This window comes from Rhyacophila brunnea, unplaced genomic scaffold (genome assembly GCF_057557595.1).
Source record: "Rhyacophila brunnea isolate RB1 unplaced genomic scaffold, BYU_Rbru_1.0 scaffold_12, whole genome shotgun sequence".
NCBI lineage: Eukaryota > Metazoa > Arthropoda > Insecta > Trichoptera > Rhyacophilidae > Rhyacophila > Rhyacophila brunnea.
In genome coordinates this window covers 39,721,241-39,739,573 of record NW_028232774.1, presented here as the reverse complement: position 1 = coordinate 39,739,573, position 18,333 = coordinate 39,721,241, and the positions used below count along the sequence as shown (strand labels likewise).

Here is an 18,333-nt window from a genome sequence, read left to right as displayed (position 1 = left end):
ATGAATTATATTTATACAGTAAATTACTTCCAGATAGTATTTTATTTTAGTATCAATATTAATATTGCATTTATAATAATATAATGGCAAATTTGTATTGTATGCATTACATACATTGTATATTATACATACAGTCGAACTTGGTTATTACGAGGAAGATTGTTCCGACTGAATTTGCTCGTTATAAGCGTTACTCGATATATCAGAGAATATATATTTTTAAATGAGAGGTCACATAACACAAAAAGTCGCAATTCAAACAAAAATACAAAATTAGAATTTTTCCCCGAAACAAGTATGGCATTCATAACTACAAAAGAAGTTGTTTATTGTATTGAATGCTGGTAGGTACCTAGCGACTCCACAAACCTTGGATTTTTAACATGGAATTTCAACCATATGCGTGGATACTATTTCAATATTGTGGCCAAACAACCAATTAGGTAGGTACTTAGACACTTATCTAGTGTCATAAACGTAATCCGACCCCGTCGCATCCTGTCTAGTCGGATTTTATTGCTTAGGGTCGAAATGTTTTTAAACAATCGACACATTAACAGTTTTAAGAAAATTTTTGACGATATTTTAGCTTGGTATATCCAATAAGGAGCTTGTTATAAAAGTGAATAAATGTATGGGGAAAATCATAAATTGAAATGTTAACGAATGTTTCCTCGTTACATCCGAGATCTCGCTATATCCGTGATCGTAATAACCGAGCTCGACTGTATTACGTTGCCTTTGCAATTGGTTGAAAATAGTTGTATGATCAATGACAATTGACAGTTTGTGGGTGTGTAAAACAACAATTATAACTTGACGCGCAGCTCGGTGGCACTGATGTCATGATATGATTCCAAATCACCGCAAGTCAAGCTATAGTTGTTGTCCTGTATCTCGCTCTATCTAGTTATCTGCCAGAGCTGCCGTTAAGAAATGGTATGTTTGATAGTTCATACATTGAAATAGTTAAATCTTGAAATACATCATAGCATTTTTATCACTATTATTGATTTTTTAGTTAAGTGTTATGTTGGAATAGAGCTGCAGGGGTGCATTTTTTACTGTCTCAGATGCTAAAATACCCAGTTCCGCTCCTGGCTACCCATCCCCTATAGATTGCTTCTACGGCTAGCCAATAATGCCTTATTTTGGATTGTTCTAAATTTGTGACTATCATTCAAGTGAGTAGTTATAAAATCAGGCGGGTGCCGAGCGATAAACAACTCTAAGCACATATATTTTGCTGCGCTCAGTCTTTTCCTTTCAGCATTGGACCTGCAAAGGGTGCGGTGACCTGCAGATGTGAAGTCGGATGCTATCCTTTCCACGACCTCATATGATATCGGTTCGTTAGTATCCTCCAGTAAAACCTGAAGTCATAATAATTTTTTTTATAATCAATCGTAATCACAAAATAATTCTAGTTGACCCAGTCGTGGGATTCAAACACACAATCCACGGTGTGCTATATAGTTTACTGTCACAGTTAACGCTTTGAGCGATCCAACTAGATAGATACCATTTAATATTTTCAAAAAAATAACACCGCTTACCATGTGCCTGATACATTGCCATACTTGACATCTAGATATTTCGGCGGTTGCTGAATCTTCAACGTTGCCGTTGTAAAAAAAGTGACCGACTCCCGTCAGCCAATAGTAGACGAACAAAATTGATACGGCAACATTGTGCTTCAGCCCATCTAAATAAACACCGCCCTTTGGAAATGTGAGAAGATCCATTACGCTGACTTCTATTTCTGGGAGTATTTTAAGTTGATTTGGCATTGATGCACATTGTTTTTTCCACAGCTGTAAATAGGAAAATACATTGTATTTAGGTAAAAATAATTTTTCAATGTTTGAATTTTATACAAGTTAAAGTTACATAATATATACTTATTAAAAATGTTTATCAGGAACAAAGTTTATCTTATAACCAGTGAATTTAAGTTATTTTTTTATCACGTCAAAATATTGCACGAGTAAGTTTGTTGACATGTACTACAGAGATAGCTAAGTTAACTACTACATATTAAACTTTGAAACTCGACAACTTTGACTTAGTTAATATTTTCTTCGACTATGTCCGATCCTAATAGGATCATATGGGCCTTTACAGAGTAGAGGTTTGTATTAACAGATTTTGTTTTTACGAGAAATGGATGTCTGCCACTTGCTCAACCTATTAGGTCCATACCCTGGACTCACACACAAATTGGGACCCACAGCGCTATAGTCCAATGCTTAAGCCGTGCGCCGCCTTTAACGAAAATGCTCCATTTAATTATTTTGAATTCTGTGATGTCACATTTACTAGAGACCAACAACTACATGAGGAACGCAATCTGATTATTGCCAGTATATTGGGCCATACGTCAAGTTATTGTTTCCAATAATTTATTTCATCTCCTTTTGCATAAATTGTAGGTTAATATAATTACACTTCTTTATTGTGTCACAATCATGACTGAGAATCCTAATCACTTTGTACTAGGTTGTTGCCATCTATACCGCAGTACTACTAGTAATATCATACAAACAAAATGTAAATGTCAAAAAGAATCCATAGATTATAATTACCTCGTTAATGTATGGAATTGTCTGAATATCGTAGATTAAAAAGCCGTCCACTCCCGCCATGATTTCTTTCTGCTTTGCTTCAATTATATTATTTATGATCATTGCATTCCTAAATAATAATAAAAAAAACTGTAGTATGTATCAGCGGAGAAGGGTGGAGGTAGGCTGTTAAGATCCGACATAAATAGTGCAAACCAAACTTTGTCAGTCATACGTATTTATTTTCAATAAAAAAAGACTACAGTTTACAGATAGTGTTGATTTGTTTTTAAAATTCAATTAAAGCCTGCGAAAACCAAAAACAACATAAACATGACTTACAAAGTTTAATATGCACTATTTATGGCGTATCTTAACAGCCTACCTCCACCCTTCGCTACTGGTATACAGTCAGGGGTACATTAGGGCGGAACTACAAACACTGTATTGAAAAAATGACAAGAGTTATAAAATGTCAATTTCACATTGTAATGATTACTGTGGACAAAAATTAATGTCACAGGCATAAAGGCAAAACTCTGCATGTAAGTGTCGTTGATAAATCAACATTACATATCGACTGTGTTTAGGAAAAAGGGCGTAACCCTCGATTTTTCGAAAGGTGCTTTTATTAGGTATTAACAATGTATACAACTAAATACACGTTCTGTAAAAAGGAAGTAAGCCACAAATGCTGATTTGTTATCTAAATTCAGGTTTTAATTGAGCTTTAATTAAGTTATAATTTAAGGAAAAAAGCATTTACCCTCAATTTTAATGATTTTTCTGTAATAACTTCTTTAATTATTAGTAGATCGAAAAGATATTACACCAAATCATCAATCATCATATATTATTATCAGTAGGTGTAAGCAAGTGTCACTAAAAATTCTTTTCTATTTGTACATACGTCGATTAATATTTCGCAAAGAGACACACAATTTGATTTTTATATTTTGATCAATAGACCTACTTTTTTATGACAATACAATATTTGATATAAAACGGTCATTTTGGTAGTTTTACCCTTATGACCCTAAAGCCTAAAGGGCATAAACCCACCGCATTAATTCTTTGCTTGATCGTCAAGATACATTCCCGGAAAATTTACCTTAAAACGAAATGCCGTATAATGAATCATTTATTTTAATACAATTTACAAAGAATCGAATCCGGTTTTGGAAAAAAAATAGAAAATCACGTTTAGTTGAAGTTGCATTTTGTATAATGCAGTACACTCACAGTAATCCGCCACTCGATTATCCGACAACTACTATAATCCGCCGTTATTTTTAATAGTTGAAAGCGCAAAATCAGGCTCTATAATTCGCCGGTATTCGATTGTCAAATTCAGTAGTCTACCGCGTACAAGTATACAATGCAGATGAGACGGGTTTATTTTGGAAACTTCTCCTTCGTAAAACGTACGTTCATCGCGAATTAAGTAATGTACCAGGGAGGAAAGTGCCCAAGGACCGCATCGCAATTATGCAACCGGGATAAACAAAATGAAGCTTTTGGTCATAGGCAAAGCCCGGAATCTGAAGCCGTTCAAAAATATCTGCTTCACTGATTCACTGCTTCACTGGTTGTGTTAAGTGATTTACTGTTTAATATTTAGTTAATAAACTTAGTTTATAAATATGTATAATTTAGTAAATACTTGGCATTTTTATTATAAATAAAACCGTAATTTGCTAGTACAAATTTCTCAAAAAAAAAAAAAACTATTTTTATAGTTTAGTGGCGGATTACTGAGAAAGTACTGAATGTCAAATGTATATTATTATCCATTACAAAAATAAATGCATTTTATAAAAATATAAATGGATTAATTTGAAGTAGGATGGTTATTCTGTGTTCGAAATGTGAACACATTTTTAATAAATCCTAGGAGGCAGTTAGTTCTTGTAACTTGACATTTGTCGAATTTTATGATGCAGATGTTCATGACTCGTTATTGTCCTGCCAAAAATTTTCATCGCCAATTTTTTATTTGTCCAATATTTTTAATGCAAATATCTACATACATAATATGCATATATTATATTATTACGATTACAATATTTTTTTACAGTGTACGTATATCGAAAAAATATAATTTAAAAGGCCCTTATAAGCCACAAACCGTATAGTGAAGTATATAGAAGTATGTTATGCACCCTTACACTGGAATTACTGAAATTACTAAAGAGTTTCTAGGTCTAAGTGATATATCACTAAAGATCTTGAAAATATTACTCACCCCGGACTAGATGCGACAGATCCTGGCTTAAGTACTGCTGCTGCCATACCTCCAGTAGCTGGAGCACCTCTAGAGTGACAAGTTTTGATAACCATAAGTAAATAACTTCTCAAGAATTGACATGTCATGTTTACATACTTCTTTCTATCGGGTAGAATAAAGCTCGGACGATCTCCTAAAATATTAAACATAAAACTATTGTAAGATACTTTCTGTAGTATTATCTGGTTCTTGGATCAGTTATCATCGTCCGTTTCTCCACTTCTTGAATATCGGCTCTGTACAAACCAATACCATCAAAAAGGAAAATAATGCAAAAACTAATGGATAAACAAAACCATTGAGTGAGGCTACTACCATAGTTACTGTAGAATGTTTTAAAATGTTTACGTTTACTGTCTTAAAACAAGTCATGGTCCCCCTACCCTCTGCTTATTAGGTCACATTCAATTCAATATTCAGATTCGATCAAGATAGTCCATTTCTTTCAAAATAATGACATCAAAAACTTATGTATGTGGGCACGGCGTGGTGGGTCGACTAAATATGTGAAATAACATCACAAATTTGCTCTAACAGTATAAAAAGTTGCCTGCACCATTTGCTTAAATATATTAACATTTTTCAATATGGCATTGTGCAATGCAATTTTTTAATATTGTTTGTCGATTACTCGACAACTCCATAATTCAAGTGCATGTAGGTATTATAAAAGCGTCACATTGCCTTTAACCTTATCGATAGGTAGGGGGGCCCGACAAAGATTCTGGCCTGGGGGCCCGCTTCAGGAGTGGGGGCCATGCAAATGGGTTAATTATGTGGGTAAATATATTCATAGTTCTGGATAAAATATACACTAATCGAGTTTCATTATAATCTTACCAAATTTGTTTATTATCGATGCAATGTAATCCCAAATGCCGCAGTTTAATCCCAACGAATGTTCCTTCAAGGCGTACAATATCTCATCAGTTTCAAAAGCAGACAGAATGTTTTCTATCAATACACATGCCTTGATTGTACCCTGCCTTATGTTGAGCTTATTCTGACTCCAAATAAAGATGTCATTCCACAATTTGGCTTCCGATGCACTTTCTATCTTTGACAAATAAAAAAATGGCCCACTTCCAGTTTCGCTAAGTTTCTTTCCACAGTGAAACATGAGAATAGCATAATCGAGAAGAGCTCCAGGAATTTCTTTACCATTTATCTGCAAATTACATTTTCCAGCTTTAAGAAAATGAATTCAACATTAAAAGCAATAATGAAATTCTTACTTGAAATTAAATTAATAATCTTCAATCTGTAACCCATTCGCTGCGGACCTTTTAAATAATATTAAATTACGAAATTTAAACAACATGCTAATTATATATAATGGCCACCTGATGGGCAACGCACCAGTTGCGTTGGATGCAGCAAATGGATTAAGGTTGACTTGATAATTAATTATTAATTAACTCATTTAGTGCTGACACTGCGATTGGCGCGTTTGCATTAGTTGGCCATTAGATATAATTAACATGTGATAATTAAATATTAACAAACAGGTCAGCAGTGATTGTGTTAATCTTATACACCGGTGTCAACACTATACAATAATTTGTCATTGCTTAAGATCTAAAGTGTTTTTTGTGTATCATTTTTATTGTATTTCTTTGATAACGATATAAAAGTTGAAATAGCTCTAGTAAAACTAATATACCACCAAATATTTTTTTTGTCAATTGTCTCGTAAACTACTTTTTTTATTCAACAAATAATTTACAAAATTTAAGAATGCACCATTCTTTATTGTAAATACATAATTAGGAAATACATCAGGAACATAGGTACTTATTTAATATGGTACTATGGTTCGATTCAGTCTGTGGTGGTTCAGGTTCTGTCCGGCACCATATTTATGCTTCTAGAGTATTTTAATAGGTACCTAGTGTGTTTCCAAATTAAGTATGTCCAATAGCTCTTTCATTTTGATTTATTACAACGTTTTTCTTAGCTCGTATTCTTATTTGTCCGGTACAAATCTTGCAATCGATTTTTAACTAACTTCCCGACTAGCTCGATATTTGAAACTTGTAGAATATATCAGAACACGGTGCCAATGCATTTTTTTAATACTCTTAGCCATCTTTAAGTAGAATTGAATTCATTTTCAGTTAATTCTGTTTTGCATGAAAAGTTATTTCGACACTATTATTATATATACGTTGCTAGGGGTCTGGGGTCCTAGCAACTAAATTATTAATAAATATACGTGCGTTACTATGGAAATCAATATGACATGTCAAAATGACATTATTTCCATCAGTCCAAATTTTTTTGATCGTTTAAGCTAGTCAAGTCAAGTTTATATGATTCAACAGAAAATTTAAAAACGTTGTAAGTATATAAAAAGTTCTTTTTATCTTGTAATTATTTTATAATGGTCAAGCCTTAAGAAGCGACTTTTGCTCGTCATTAGACAATTTTTTGAAAGCTGAGAAAATTTTCATCATAGAAACCAAGACACAATGGCTGACAGTAGTATACAGGAGTGCCATAGGGTGGAGTTAGGCTGTGGAGATCCAACATAAATAGTGCATACTAAACTTTGTCTGACATATTTATTTGTTTTCATTGAACTAAGAATACAAATTTCGGATGGTGTTGGTTAGTTTTTAAAATTTAATTAAACCCTGAAAGTTTAGTGCACACTATTTATGTCAAATCTCCACAGTCTACCTCCATCCTTCGCCACTGGTATACATTATTGTATAATAGGTTTCCATTACCATGACATTATGTTCGATTATATTCCACGCCCGTGGCCTCAGCATCAAGATTGGGCAGGTACTTATACTGCAAGGTGCTCCGCTCAATTTCCCATTCACCACTTGTATAATATTGTGATAGCCTTGTATCTGATTCTTCCACGTCGGACAGTGACCGTCATCAAAGTCTACTTGGATGCCCTGAACGTCACAATTCAGCGTGTTCACAAAGTGGGCGGTGTTCGATGGTGAGACATCACCGATATCCACTCGTCTGCACCTATTGTTAAATTCAGTGAATAATTTGTACATTAAATTAAATTAATATTTTTATTGTAATGTGATTTTTTTACATTGTATGTTTATACACTGTACCTTTGCAGTTGGAGATAATGTGTGATGAAAGTGCTCTTCGTCAATATATGAAAGTTTTTTTAAATCAATATACAATATCATTGTAACATAAAAAAAGATGTACCCCTTAATTGTTTTATACATTAAAATCTACATAAAATCATCTCATTTCATTACATTCTCAACTTGGATCTCATTGCAAACAAGTTAATCAACCGAGAAAATGTTATTATCTTTTGTATAAAACAGTGTTGTCAACTTAAAAATTACGGTCACAGAATATTGAATTAAATCGTTTAAGGTGTTCTATTTAAATGCTGATTTAGAATAATTAAGGTGAAGCCTTTACTGGGCCTTTTTTAAAGAGGCACCTAGCCGTAAAATACGAAGCTTGCAATTTGAGACATTTTTTTTGATAATTTACAATTTCAACTGTATTAATTAATAAATATGTATTTGAAAACATTAAAAAGAAAAATATTTTTTATTTTAAGTCAAAGATAAACTTACAATTGTAAAAAATGTAATAAAATGTGAATTTGTTGAATCGGACCACACCCTATTATTACATATATTTTATGGTCATATTTATTATTTAAATTTAGTTTATTAAGTTTTCTAAGCATCACCTAAGAGATTTTTGACTAATTCATAGTTTTAATATTTTTTATATCTATTTTAAAAAACATCGATTTTTATAAAAAATATAAATGTGTATAACTTGAAATCCTTTTTATTAATATATATGATAATTGTAAATTATCAAAAAAAAATCTCAAATTGCAAGCTTCGTATTTTTCCGCTAGGTGCCTCTTTAAAAACGGCTCAGTAAAGGCTTCACCTTAATTATTCTAAATCAGCATTTAAATAGAACACCTCTAATGCTCATATTTCATGTGAAGATTTGCAAACACATCAAAACAACTATTGACTAAAGGAAACTGAAGGGGAATTGTTGGATATTGAATTTAAGTTCTGATTGATGCGTTTTGTACTTATCAACATTAATTGTAGTTGTCAGTTGTATATCAAAAATAGATTCCACTCATGAGGGGTGGCGGTCGGCTGTGAAGATCAAACCATAATAGATAAAAATATTCTTCTATCTACATAATATCTAAAAAGAAAAATATTTTTATCTGTTATGGTTCGGTTAGGTAGGGTTTAATTGAATTTTAAAAACTAACCAAGACCACCTGCAATTTGTTTTCTTAATTCAATGGAAACAAATAAGTATGGCTGACAATGTTAAGTATGCACTGTGGCAGTGTGACGCCCACGATGGCCGCGTGGCTTAAACGCCGGACCAGCGACCTATAGAGTCAAGGGTCCCGGTTTCGAATCCTGGGTCTGGCAAGTACACATATTGTTTTTCAATTTGTGTATGAGTCAGAGTATGGACCTAATAGGTTGAGCAAGTGGCTGACATCCATTTCTCGTAAAAATAAAATCTGTTAATTCAAACCTCCACTCCGCGGAGGCCCATATGATCCTATTAGGATCGGACATGGTCGAAAGAAAGAAAGAATTTTTGTCAGACCTCCACAGCCTACCACCACCCTACCTTCACCACTGATAGATACACATAGAGCCCAAAAATACCAAAAGCCAAAGAATGTGTCACTAACATTGATTCCTATGTGGCAGTAGAAAACTCATATTAATTAGTATTTAAAGTGTAAATAACAACTATTGGCTCATTGCGACAATATACCCTGTTTTCACTGAATGAATTTACTGCTGAGCTGACAGTATGTATTATCGCAGCAATAACAAAAAAATCTGCGTGTACACGTATTATCGTGCAAGATACAAAATTGCATGCAAGGATAAAAAAGTTGAGATGCTTCTGAATTTCCACGCGGCAGTTGGAACCCATGAGATATTTTCGACTACGCAGTAGAACAGTAGTTGCGAACCTGCCGGAAAAAAACCAACTACACCGCGCAAAACATTTTTGACATTTACCAATTATCACAACCTGTCAAATAGCACCACACAATGATAACTTCATGTTTTGCTTACGCTTGAAGAATGAGATTGCCAAGACAGTCAGCACTTTAACGTGTAAACAGTTATTATCGCAATAGTTTAAAATACACACTATTGGTGACAGTAAATCCATGCACGTATACAGGCGCTATAAATTATAAATATGAGAAAATTTATTATCTATAAACATATTTTTATAAAAGTCTTACTGCAATCTGCTGGGTAATGGGGCAATTTTCCATGATTTATCTGATCTTTCCATCGAAGTGAGAAAACTCGGCAAGGCATCTTGAACCGAGAAGCGATGCTTTTGCTTCAGTCTCTCCGAATATAAAATGTTTATTCTCCCATCAAATTCATTATGGATGTCCTCCAAAAAGTCCAATGCATCATTACAGAATAAATTCTTCTGGGCATCTTCTAACTTATACGGTGCAGGTTGTAAAATATGAACATTTCCATTTTTCATTTCTATGTGGTCTTACCTATTAATCTGCTTTACATGCAGTAACAAATTACTAAACTTGCTGTCTGAGCACAATTCGCAATCCTAATGGAAAATAATAATTATTATGAATTCAAAAACTTGTTTATACAACAAAAATAAAGAAGACCATACAATAATTTACATTTTTTAAAGTTGCAGCCATAAAATATGTGCTGTAATTTTATTTACTTAATTGTTTATTGAAAATACATGTTATGAAACACGTTACACCTATTATAGTTAAAGAAAACAACTAAATAAAATATTATCATATGTGTCTATTTCTTAATCAAGAAAATTTTATCACAGGCTTGAATAATAAGTGATTGTTTATGCGCACAGTCGGCTTTTAACCTTTGGACTGAGTTGGTTAATAATAATATATTCTATTAAGCATTTTAACACAAAAAAATGACAATAAGTAACCTCTTATTTATTTTCTTCCTATTGAATAATGCATTACTGTATTTATTGTAAGCAATAAAGAACAGTAGGCATGGTTTCACAACAGAATTTATTGTAATATTCCTTTAAAAATTACCTAATAGTGAATATACCTACTTTTCCATCATATGTACCTACATTCAAAAAATATCAAATCCATCTGTTTGTTGTTGGCCTGATTACATAAGTTAGTCATTTATATTTATCAGCTGCCATGTTTTATATTATAGGACTAACATTATGATTTTTTAATAATTGACGTTAATGACATTTTATTTTGCTATTCAGTTTTTCGAACTGTTAATTAATAATATGTTTGCAAAAAAGAAAATATTCTATTTGCAATCCTAACTGTGCTTGACGGTTTTTTGCAATTTTCTCAAAATGGAGGAATATGGAGGTTACCCACTTTGAAACTAACAGCCTCATATTATGCTTGTTAATAAAAATTAGGTACAATAATTACTACTTAATAATATAATTAAAATTCTATCAGGTACTTATATTAGCATTGCTACACTAACCAGTGTGCAATGGTATCCATAGGCCAAGTGACACTCTTTAACGCATTCGCTGCTGAATAGATAATGAGATTTTAATTGCCCCCTTTAAAATGCACGTTAATTACATTGATCGGCCGCCTGGTCATTACGCGCCGTGTGAGTCTTCCGCGTCCAAAGTATTAACAGAATAATTAAAATGCGTGTCCCTGCATATGAAGATGTACATGTTTTACACGTCAATTTAGATTCCACCTATCAAATTTATTGATTCTATCTTTACTGTTTTTCAAATGTATGCCTAAATGAATTTTAAATGCAACATTACGCTATAATTTTTGATCTCTTGATAGATTTTATCTGAAATATTTCCATGGTAGGTAAGGACCTACAGTAGTGATTTGGATCTTTGAAATTAGTATAAAATGTTAATCTGGCAAAGTAATTGAAGAACCATCAATGTTGTATATTCGTTATTTAAAGCAATATGTTTAATAATATTGAATTTATCTAAGTACTTATACAAAAAAGCGAAGGCATAGTAGGTAATTAAAAATATTCAATTCGTTATCCAAATCGTCTTTATTCATAGGGACACTAACCAACTGGTGAATCATAGAATTATAAGCCGCTAGTTTGCAGATCTAAGGATGCTTACATCTTTATGGATTGTTTTCTGTAAACGTAGGTTTCCTATAAATTATCTAAGAATAAATACGCATTGAAAGAACAACACCCATTTTTTTTGAGCAGTCATGGGTTCGAACCCGCCACCCAAGCATACTAATAGACGATGTCTAGTTAATTTATGATCTTGATGATTATATGGAATGAAAATGATTTTTATGAATAAATTTGATAGACTTAATATGGAGGTTTTATATTAAATATTATCTATAGCCTGGCAACCTACCATAGATAGACTGATGGCCAGATTATCTATGGCTGTCAGTGTCAACTGTCAAAATCGCGCTATTTTTGTGTTTGCCTCCATAAATGGAAATAATTTAATTTACATCAAAATTAATGTCTTCAGATTTAGGGATTTGCAGTCTACATAACGTCATTATTTTATATCGACTCAATTGATATTGATAATATATACTTGGGTATCACGTGCTACCATTATTGCTTTTCATTGTCAAACAATCGGTGAGGTTATTTTTAGTTGTCAAAAGTGTTAAATAACATGGAAAACGAAGACTCACCCAGCGATTCTCCACCAGAGAAAGTTACATTTAAGCAGTTCAAACGCAAACCAACTAGAAAAAGATATAAATCATCCCCTGAAAACAGTGATTCCGAAAGTGAGAAAGATTTTATCGCGAAACTTGAAGAAACAAAAGCAGTGCAGAAACTGCGCAAACGCCCGAATGGCGTAAGCGTCGTAGGGCTGGCAGTCGGTCAAAAGATTTCCGTAGAAGAAGAACTGACATGCAAAGACCCTTTCAAAGTTAAATCTGGCGGAATGATAAACATGAAAGCCTTAAAAAGTGGTAAAGTTAAACAGGTCGACGATGCCTACGATACTGGAATAGGGACGCAATTTTCGGCAGAAACTAACAAACGTGATGAAGACGAAGAAATGATGAAGTATATCGATGAACAATTGGCAAAAAGAAAAGGTGCAGATGACGCCATTAAGGATACAACTGATCCAAATAAATATTTATCCCCTGAAGAGGCGGCCTTGCAATCGTTACCTGATCATCTAAGACATTCTTCAGCTCACAGATCAGAAGAAATGTTATCCAATCAAATGCTCAGTGGTATTCCTGAAGTAGATTTAGGCATTGATGCCAAAATTAAAAACATTGAAGCCACGGAGGACGCAAAATTACGACTTTTGTGGGAGAGAAAAAATAAACAAGACGGTCCTTCGCAGTTCGTACCGACAAATATGGCCGTTAATTTCGTTCAGCATAATAGGTTTAATATTGATACTGATGTGCCGAGGAGGAAAAAACCCGTGCCTGAAGAGAAGCCGGAGATTAAACGGCCGGCAATCGGAGTGCCGCCAGAAAAAGAACCAGGCCCTCCAAATAAGCAAAATAAAAAAGACAAGGGGGAAAGGGCGACCGACGATTACCATTACGAAAAATTCAAAAAGCAATTTAGAAGATATTGAATTTATTTTAACGGAATTCCCTATATTTGTACAAAAATAATATTTTTTGTAATCACTAAATCATGAACACAGAAGGCGTACTTTAAAAGATTATCAGATCTTTATAGTTAAATACCATCCTGGTGTAATGAAATAGTGTCTGTGGGCTTGAGAATAAATATGATTTTTATTCTTTTGAATGGGCCTCCACAAAGTGGAAGTTTGTATTCATTGATTCTTATTTTTACGAGAAATCGATATTGGCCACCTGCTCAACCTATACTCTTGACTCCAAACACAAATTGAAAAACAATGTGTATTTGTCAGACCCAGGATTCCAACCTGGTACCCACGACATCATGAAATACTTTAATTTAATGTATTGAACAAAATACGTCCACAAAGAAACAATTTAAAATCAAGTTATTTGGAAAAACTTTGAAAACATAACTATTAGGAATTTTTTAGATATTGGACTTTGAATATATCTACACCCAGTACGTATAAGGTTGGAACTGCTAAATGGTACTTTTCAGTAGTACGATTTTAATGACACCACATTAATAATTTTTAATGCAGGAATCGTAATTTTTCGATTATCTTTAAAATTGTTTAATAAAAGGCAATCAAGTCGAAATAGCCAAAAACACGGTTCCAACTTTTTACGTAGGAGGTGTCAATATGTATTATATCTTTTGATTGCCAGGTTACTGCTCTGAACAGCAAGCTATCGACCCAGATATTTCCCAATACTCACGATTCCTAAGGACGTTTTTTTCAAATTCTATCAGATGGCTGCCGTTTTTATATTGTGAATCAACATAATAATCATTACTAAATTTGATTTATAGAAGCCGTCTAGAGTTACACTATGTTCTAAATGTGACATTCTTTTACTAGTGAATAATTTTAATATTTTGTCATCTTTATTTATGACTAGAATAATCTACACATTTTCAGAAAGTAGTTTCTCATTAAAAAAATCTCAGAAACATCCTCATAGAAAAAACATTGGAACGAGTGGAATTCTATCACACGTCTTTCTCTTTCTGGGCGATTGCTTGGTGTTTCGATGAAATACTTTTGCATTCCAAGTCTCTAACATTTAAAAAAAAAAAAACAATGTTCATGTAATAAATAATATGTAAAATAAGTATGATAAGAGCTGTTTAATACATTTTTTTATTACAAAAAAAGGCTTTCATTTTCTTTTCCAACTACAGTCAAACTTAGTTATTACGAGGAAGACGGGACCGAATGAATTCGATCGTTATATCAGAGAATAGGTATTTTTAAATGAGCGGTCACATAACACAAAAGGTCGCAATTCAAACAAAAATACACAATTAGAATTTTTCCCCGAAACAAGTATGGCATTCATAAACTACAAAAGAAGTTGTTTATTGTAATAAACGCTGGTAGGTACCTTGTGACTTCACAAACCTTGGATTTTTTACATGCAATTTCAACCATATGCGTGTATACTTTTTCAATATTGTCACTGGTTGTGAGTGGATTGTTGATAAGGGATATAAATAAAAATCGAACATTTTATACAGTTTTATTTAGGAGTACATAATATCAGGATATAAAAAAGGTATTGTTACAAATTTATTATAATAAAGTAAAACTTTATATTGATATAAGATTTATAAATATTATCCACCAAACATTCGGTTACGTGGTTATCAAGATTTAATTGCAGAAAAAACCTACAACAATTAGAACTGGAGAATTTGAAAAAATTGATTCCAATAAAGATTGATACCTCAAACATGAAAGTATATTTTTTAAACATTTTATTAAATTTATAAGAGCATGCATAATGACAATTTATATCTAGTATATCCATTATCACCAAATATGTAAATTTTACATAAATGTAGGTAGGTGTAAAGATTAACAGTAGGTTTTTCGTAGCTTTGTCAGCTATTTTTAGCTTGTCACATAAATTTTTCTATAGGTACATAGACACTAACAACTATAACTTGAGGTGCGGCGATTCTGAGAAGTAATAACTCGCGTACCTCACATTGCGACACTAGCACTATTCGTTACAGTTGTCAGTATTTTTAATATAAATCAGTGAGTATATGGACCTCCACGGGACAGGGTATATATTATTAATAGGCCTTCTCAAAGTATAAATACAATAATAAATTGTCATTTGCCTTTCATTTAAGTACATAGGTATTTATTTATACAAACTTTTCGACAAAATATAGGATTCTGTACAGGCGGACCTTGACTTTCGCTATTTCGCACATTTAAAAAAAATCGTTTTTTTTAAACATTGCGCTATCCCCCTCTCGCTCGCTTACAAGCGCTTTGTGAGCTAGCTAGGATAGGTTTAGTCTTGCGCAGGAACGCGTACAGGCGTGTTGTGTTGTGCGTTTTGCTAATTTTATTCATTTCAAATATTTCACCCTAAAAATTTATAAACATGAGTGAGAAACGGAAAAACTGCAGTGTTGATACGAACAAAAAGAAATCAAGGACTCATAAACTTCACACAATCGAGACAAAGATGGAAATTATTAGACGTTCTGATAGCGGTGAATCTTTTGCATCAATCGGATGTTCGTATGATACAATAAGGTCTACGATATGTTGTGATAATTGTGGAAATATATCTTTAAAGATTGTTTCCAAAAGACACAGCATAGTTATGGATGAAATGGAAAAATCTTTGTCATCATGGATCGATGACCAACATCAAAAAGATGTCACTCTGAGTATTTCAATTATTCAAGCGAAGGCTCTTTCTTAGTTTGCACAAAGATTGGAAGGCTAGATTAAAAGAAGATTCTAACACAATTTTTCAAGCAAGTGACGGTTGGTTTAACAATTTTAAAATGAGGTTTTCTTTTCATAATATTAAATTCACTGGAGAATCGGCCGATGCGGATAAAGATGCTGCAAAAGAATTTATTTCCTCATTATCCAAAATAATTGAAAATGGAGAATGTTCCTCTAGCCAAATATTTAATCTAGATGAGACAGGTTTATTTTGGAAAAAAATGCCTAGTCATACATTCTTATCTAAGGAAGAATCAGTAGCCCCTGGGCATAAACCTTCTAAAAACCGATTGACATTGCTTCTTGATGGAAACTTAGCTGGTGATTTAAAATTGATGCCCAGTGTTAATTTATCAACCAGAAAATCCCAGAGCATTGAAAGAATTGCTTCCAGTCATTTGGTAATCAAATAAAAAAGCCTGGGTTACTGCGTTAATATTTAAAGATTGGTTCACTTTACATTTCGTGTTATTTAAAATAAGAGTGGCAAACAGTTAACTCTTGATAACTTTTTAAGGGAAACACCCGCAAACCCCACTTAAACATCTTATATTTACTTGATAAATAAATATTTTAAAATACACACAATTTAATTTTTTTTTTTACTTCCCTCTACTTTCGAACATTTAACATCCGCACACACTTTCAGGAACCAATTATGTGCGAAAGTCGAGGTCCTTCTGTACTGAGAATTAATATATGTAAGAGTTATATGGCCTATAACACTTGCGGATATGAGAGCTGTAATCAACAATACTTTATTTCAAAGCCATCAATCGAACTATCAGTCATACATACTGAAAGCATGTTCTTTTACGTCCCAGTAGAAATTTACAGGACAATCCCAACGATTGTCATCTCATAGTCGGAACAAATAAAAAATAAAGTTTTTTCCTTTTTTGACCATGTACGAGGTCGAAAGATTTTTTTTTTGTTTTTTACGAGAAATGGGTGTTATGTCACTTGCTCACTCTATTCGGTACATACTCTACCTGCAAACACACCTTGAAACACAATAATGTAAGTCCTCGACTTACGCAAATTGGACTTTTAAAATATGCTTTTTTTGCTGCAGTTTGTTTCTCTGTGCTTGTGTTTACATAGAATATTATGTTATATATGGATCATGTAAAAAAATTAGTTGTAGTGCAATCTGAGATGATTACCAAGAAAAGAGGAATATTAACACAATGCTTACGGGCCCTTTTAATTAATTTTGTAATTAACGTGTTTTTTTATTTGCATTTGAAAAGCAATTAGCAAAAACACAATTTTGTGCGGCCCGTAAACAAATTGTTAATAGAAAAAATGGAAATATTGGTTTTATGGATGGAAGATATGCAGCAAAAACAAATTCCAATAGGTCTTATACTCATACAGAATAAAGCCTTAGTCGTTTTGAAGACATAAAGTGTATAAAATGATGATAGTGTTGATATTAATACATTGCACTGTAAGCCACGGACGGTTTCAAAAATTTAAAAGATGTAATAAACTACACCACATCAAAGTAACAGGTGAGGCTGCCGAGTTATGCAGATACAGAGGAAACTATGAATTTTATCAAGAGTCTAGCAGAAATCATAAAAATGAGGATTACCTATCACAACAAATTTTTAATGTGGACGAAACTGGGCTTATTGGAAAAAAAATTGCCAGATTAGTCATATTATATGAGCAGCTTATTATCAAAAGATACGAGGGTGGGTCAATAATTCCTTAGAAAAAAGCATTAAAACAGGTTTTTTTTTTGTATTTTTTTTTTATTTCTCAACATAATCTCCTTGGAGCTCAATACACTTGGTTAGACGTTTCTCAATTTGTTTTAAACCGTCAGAAAAATAAGTTTTCGGAAGGTCCTCAAAATAAGCATTTGTCCGATCGATGACTTCTTCATTTGAAAAAAAACGTTGTCCACTTAGCCATTTTTTTAAGTTTGGGAAAAGGAAAAAGTCACTGGGGGCTAAATCTGGCGAATACGGTGGGTGGTCGACCAATTCGAACTTCAATTCTTCAATTTTAGCCATTGATCGTAAACATGTGTGAACACGGGCATTGTCCTGATGAAAGAGGATTTTTTTCCTGTTT

General features: G+C 32.9%; 2 protein-coding genes across 2 annotated transcripts; one reads left to right on the top strand and one right to left on the bottom strand.

The window, feature by feature from the left end:
* Positions 1-576: 576 nt before the first annotated feature.
* Positions 577-12,660, bottom strand: LOC147078170 (ureidoglycolate lyase-like). The gene is made up of 8 exons (XM_085961282.1): positions 12,548-12,660; positions 10,118-10,458; positions 7,584-7,842; positions 5,692-6,019; positions 4,810-4,984; positions 2,586-2,694; positions 1,557-1,814; positions 577-1,373 (listed from the first exon to the last, which is right to left on the bottom strand). The coding sequence occupies exons 2-8, from the start codon at positions 10,375-10,377 to the stop codon at positions 1,113-1,115; spliced, it is 1,650 nt and encodes a 549-aa protein (XP_085817408.1). The 5' UTR covers positions 10,378-10,458; positions 12,548-12,660; the 3' UTR covers positions 577-1,112.
* LOC147078169 (splicing factor C9orf78) lies at positions 12,245-14,630 on the top strand. Its single transcript, XM_085961287.1, has one exon. The coding sequence runs from the start codon at positions 12,529-12,531 to the stop codon at positions 13,465-13,467; it is 939 nt and encodes a 312-aa protein (XP_085817413.1). The 5' UTR covers positions 12,245-12,528; the 3' UTR covers positions 13,468-14,630.
* The last annotated feature ends 3,703 nt before the right edge of the window (positions 14,631-18,333 follow it).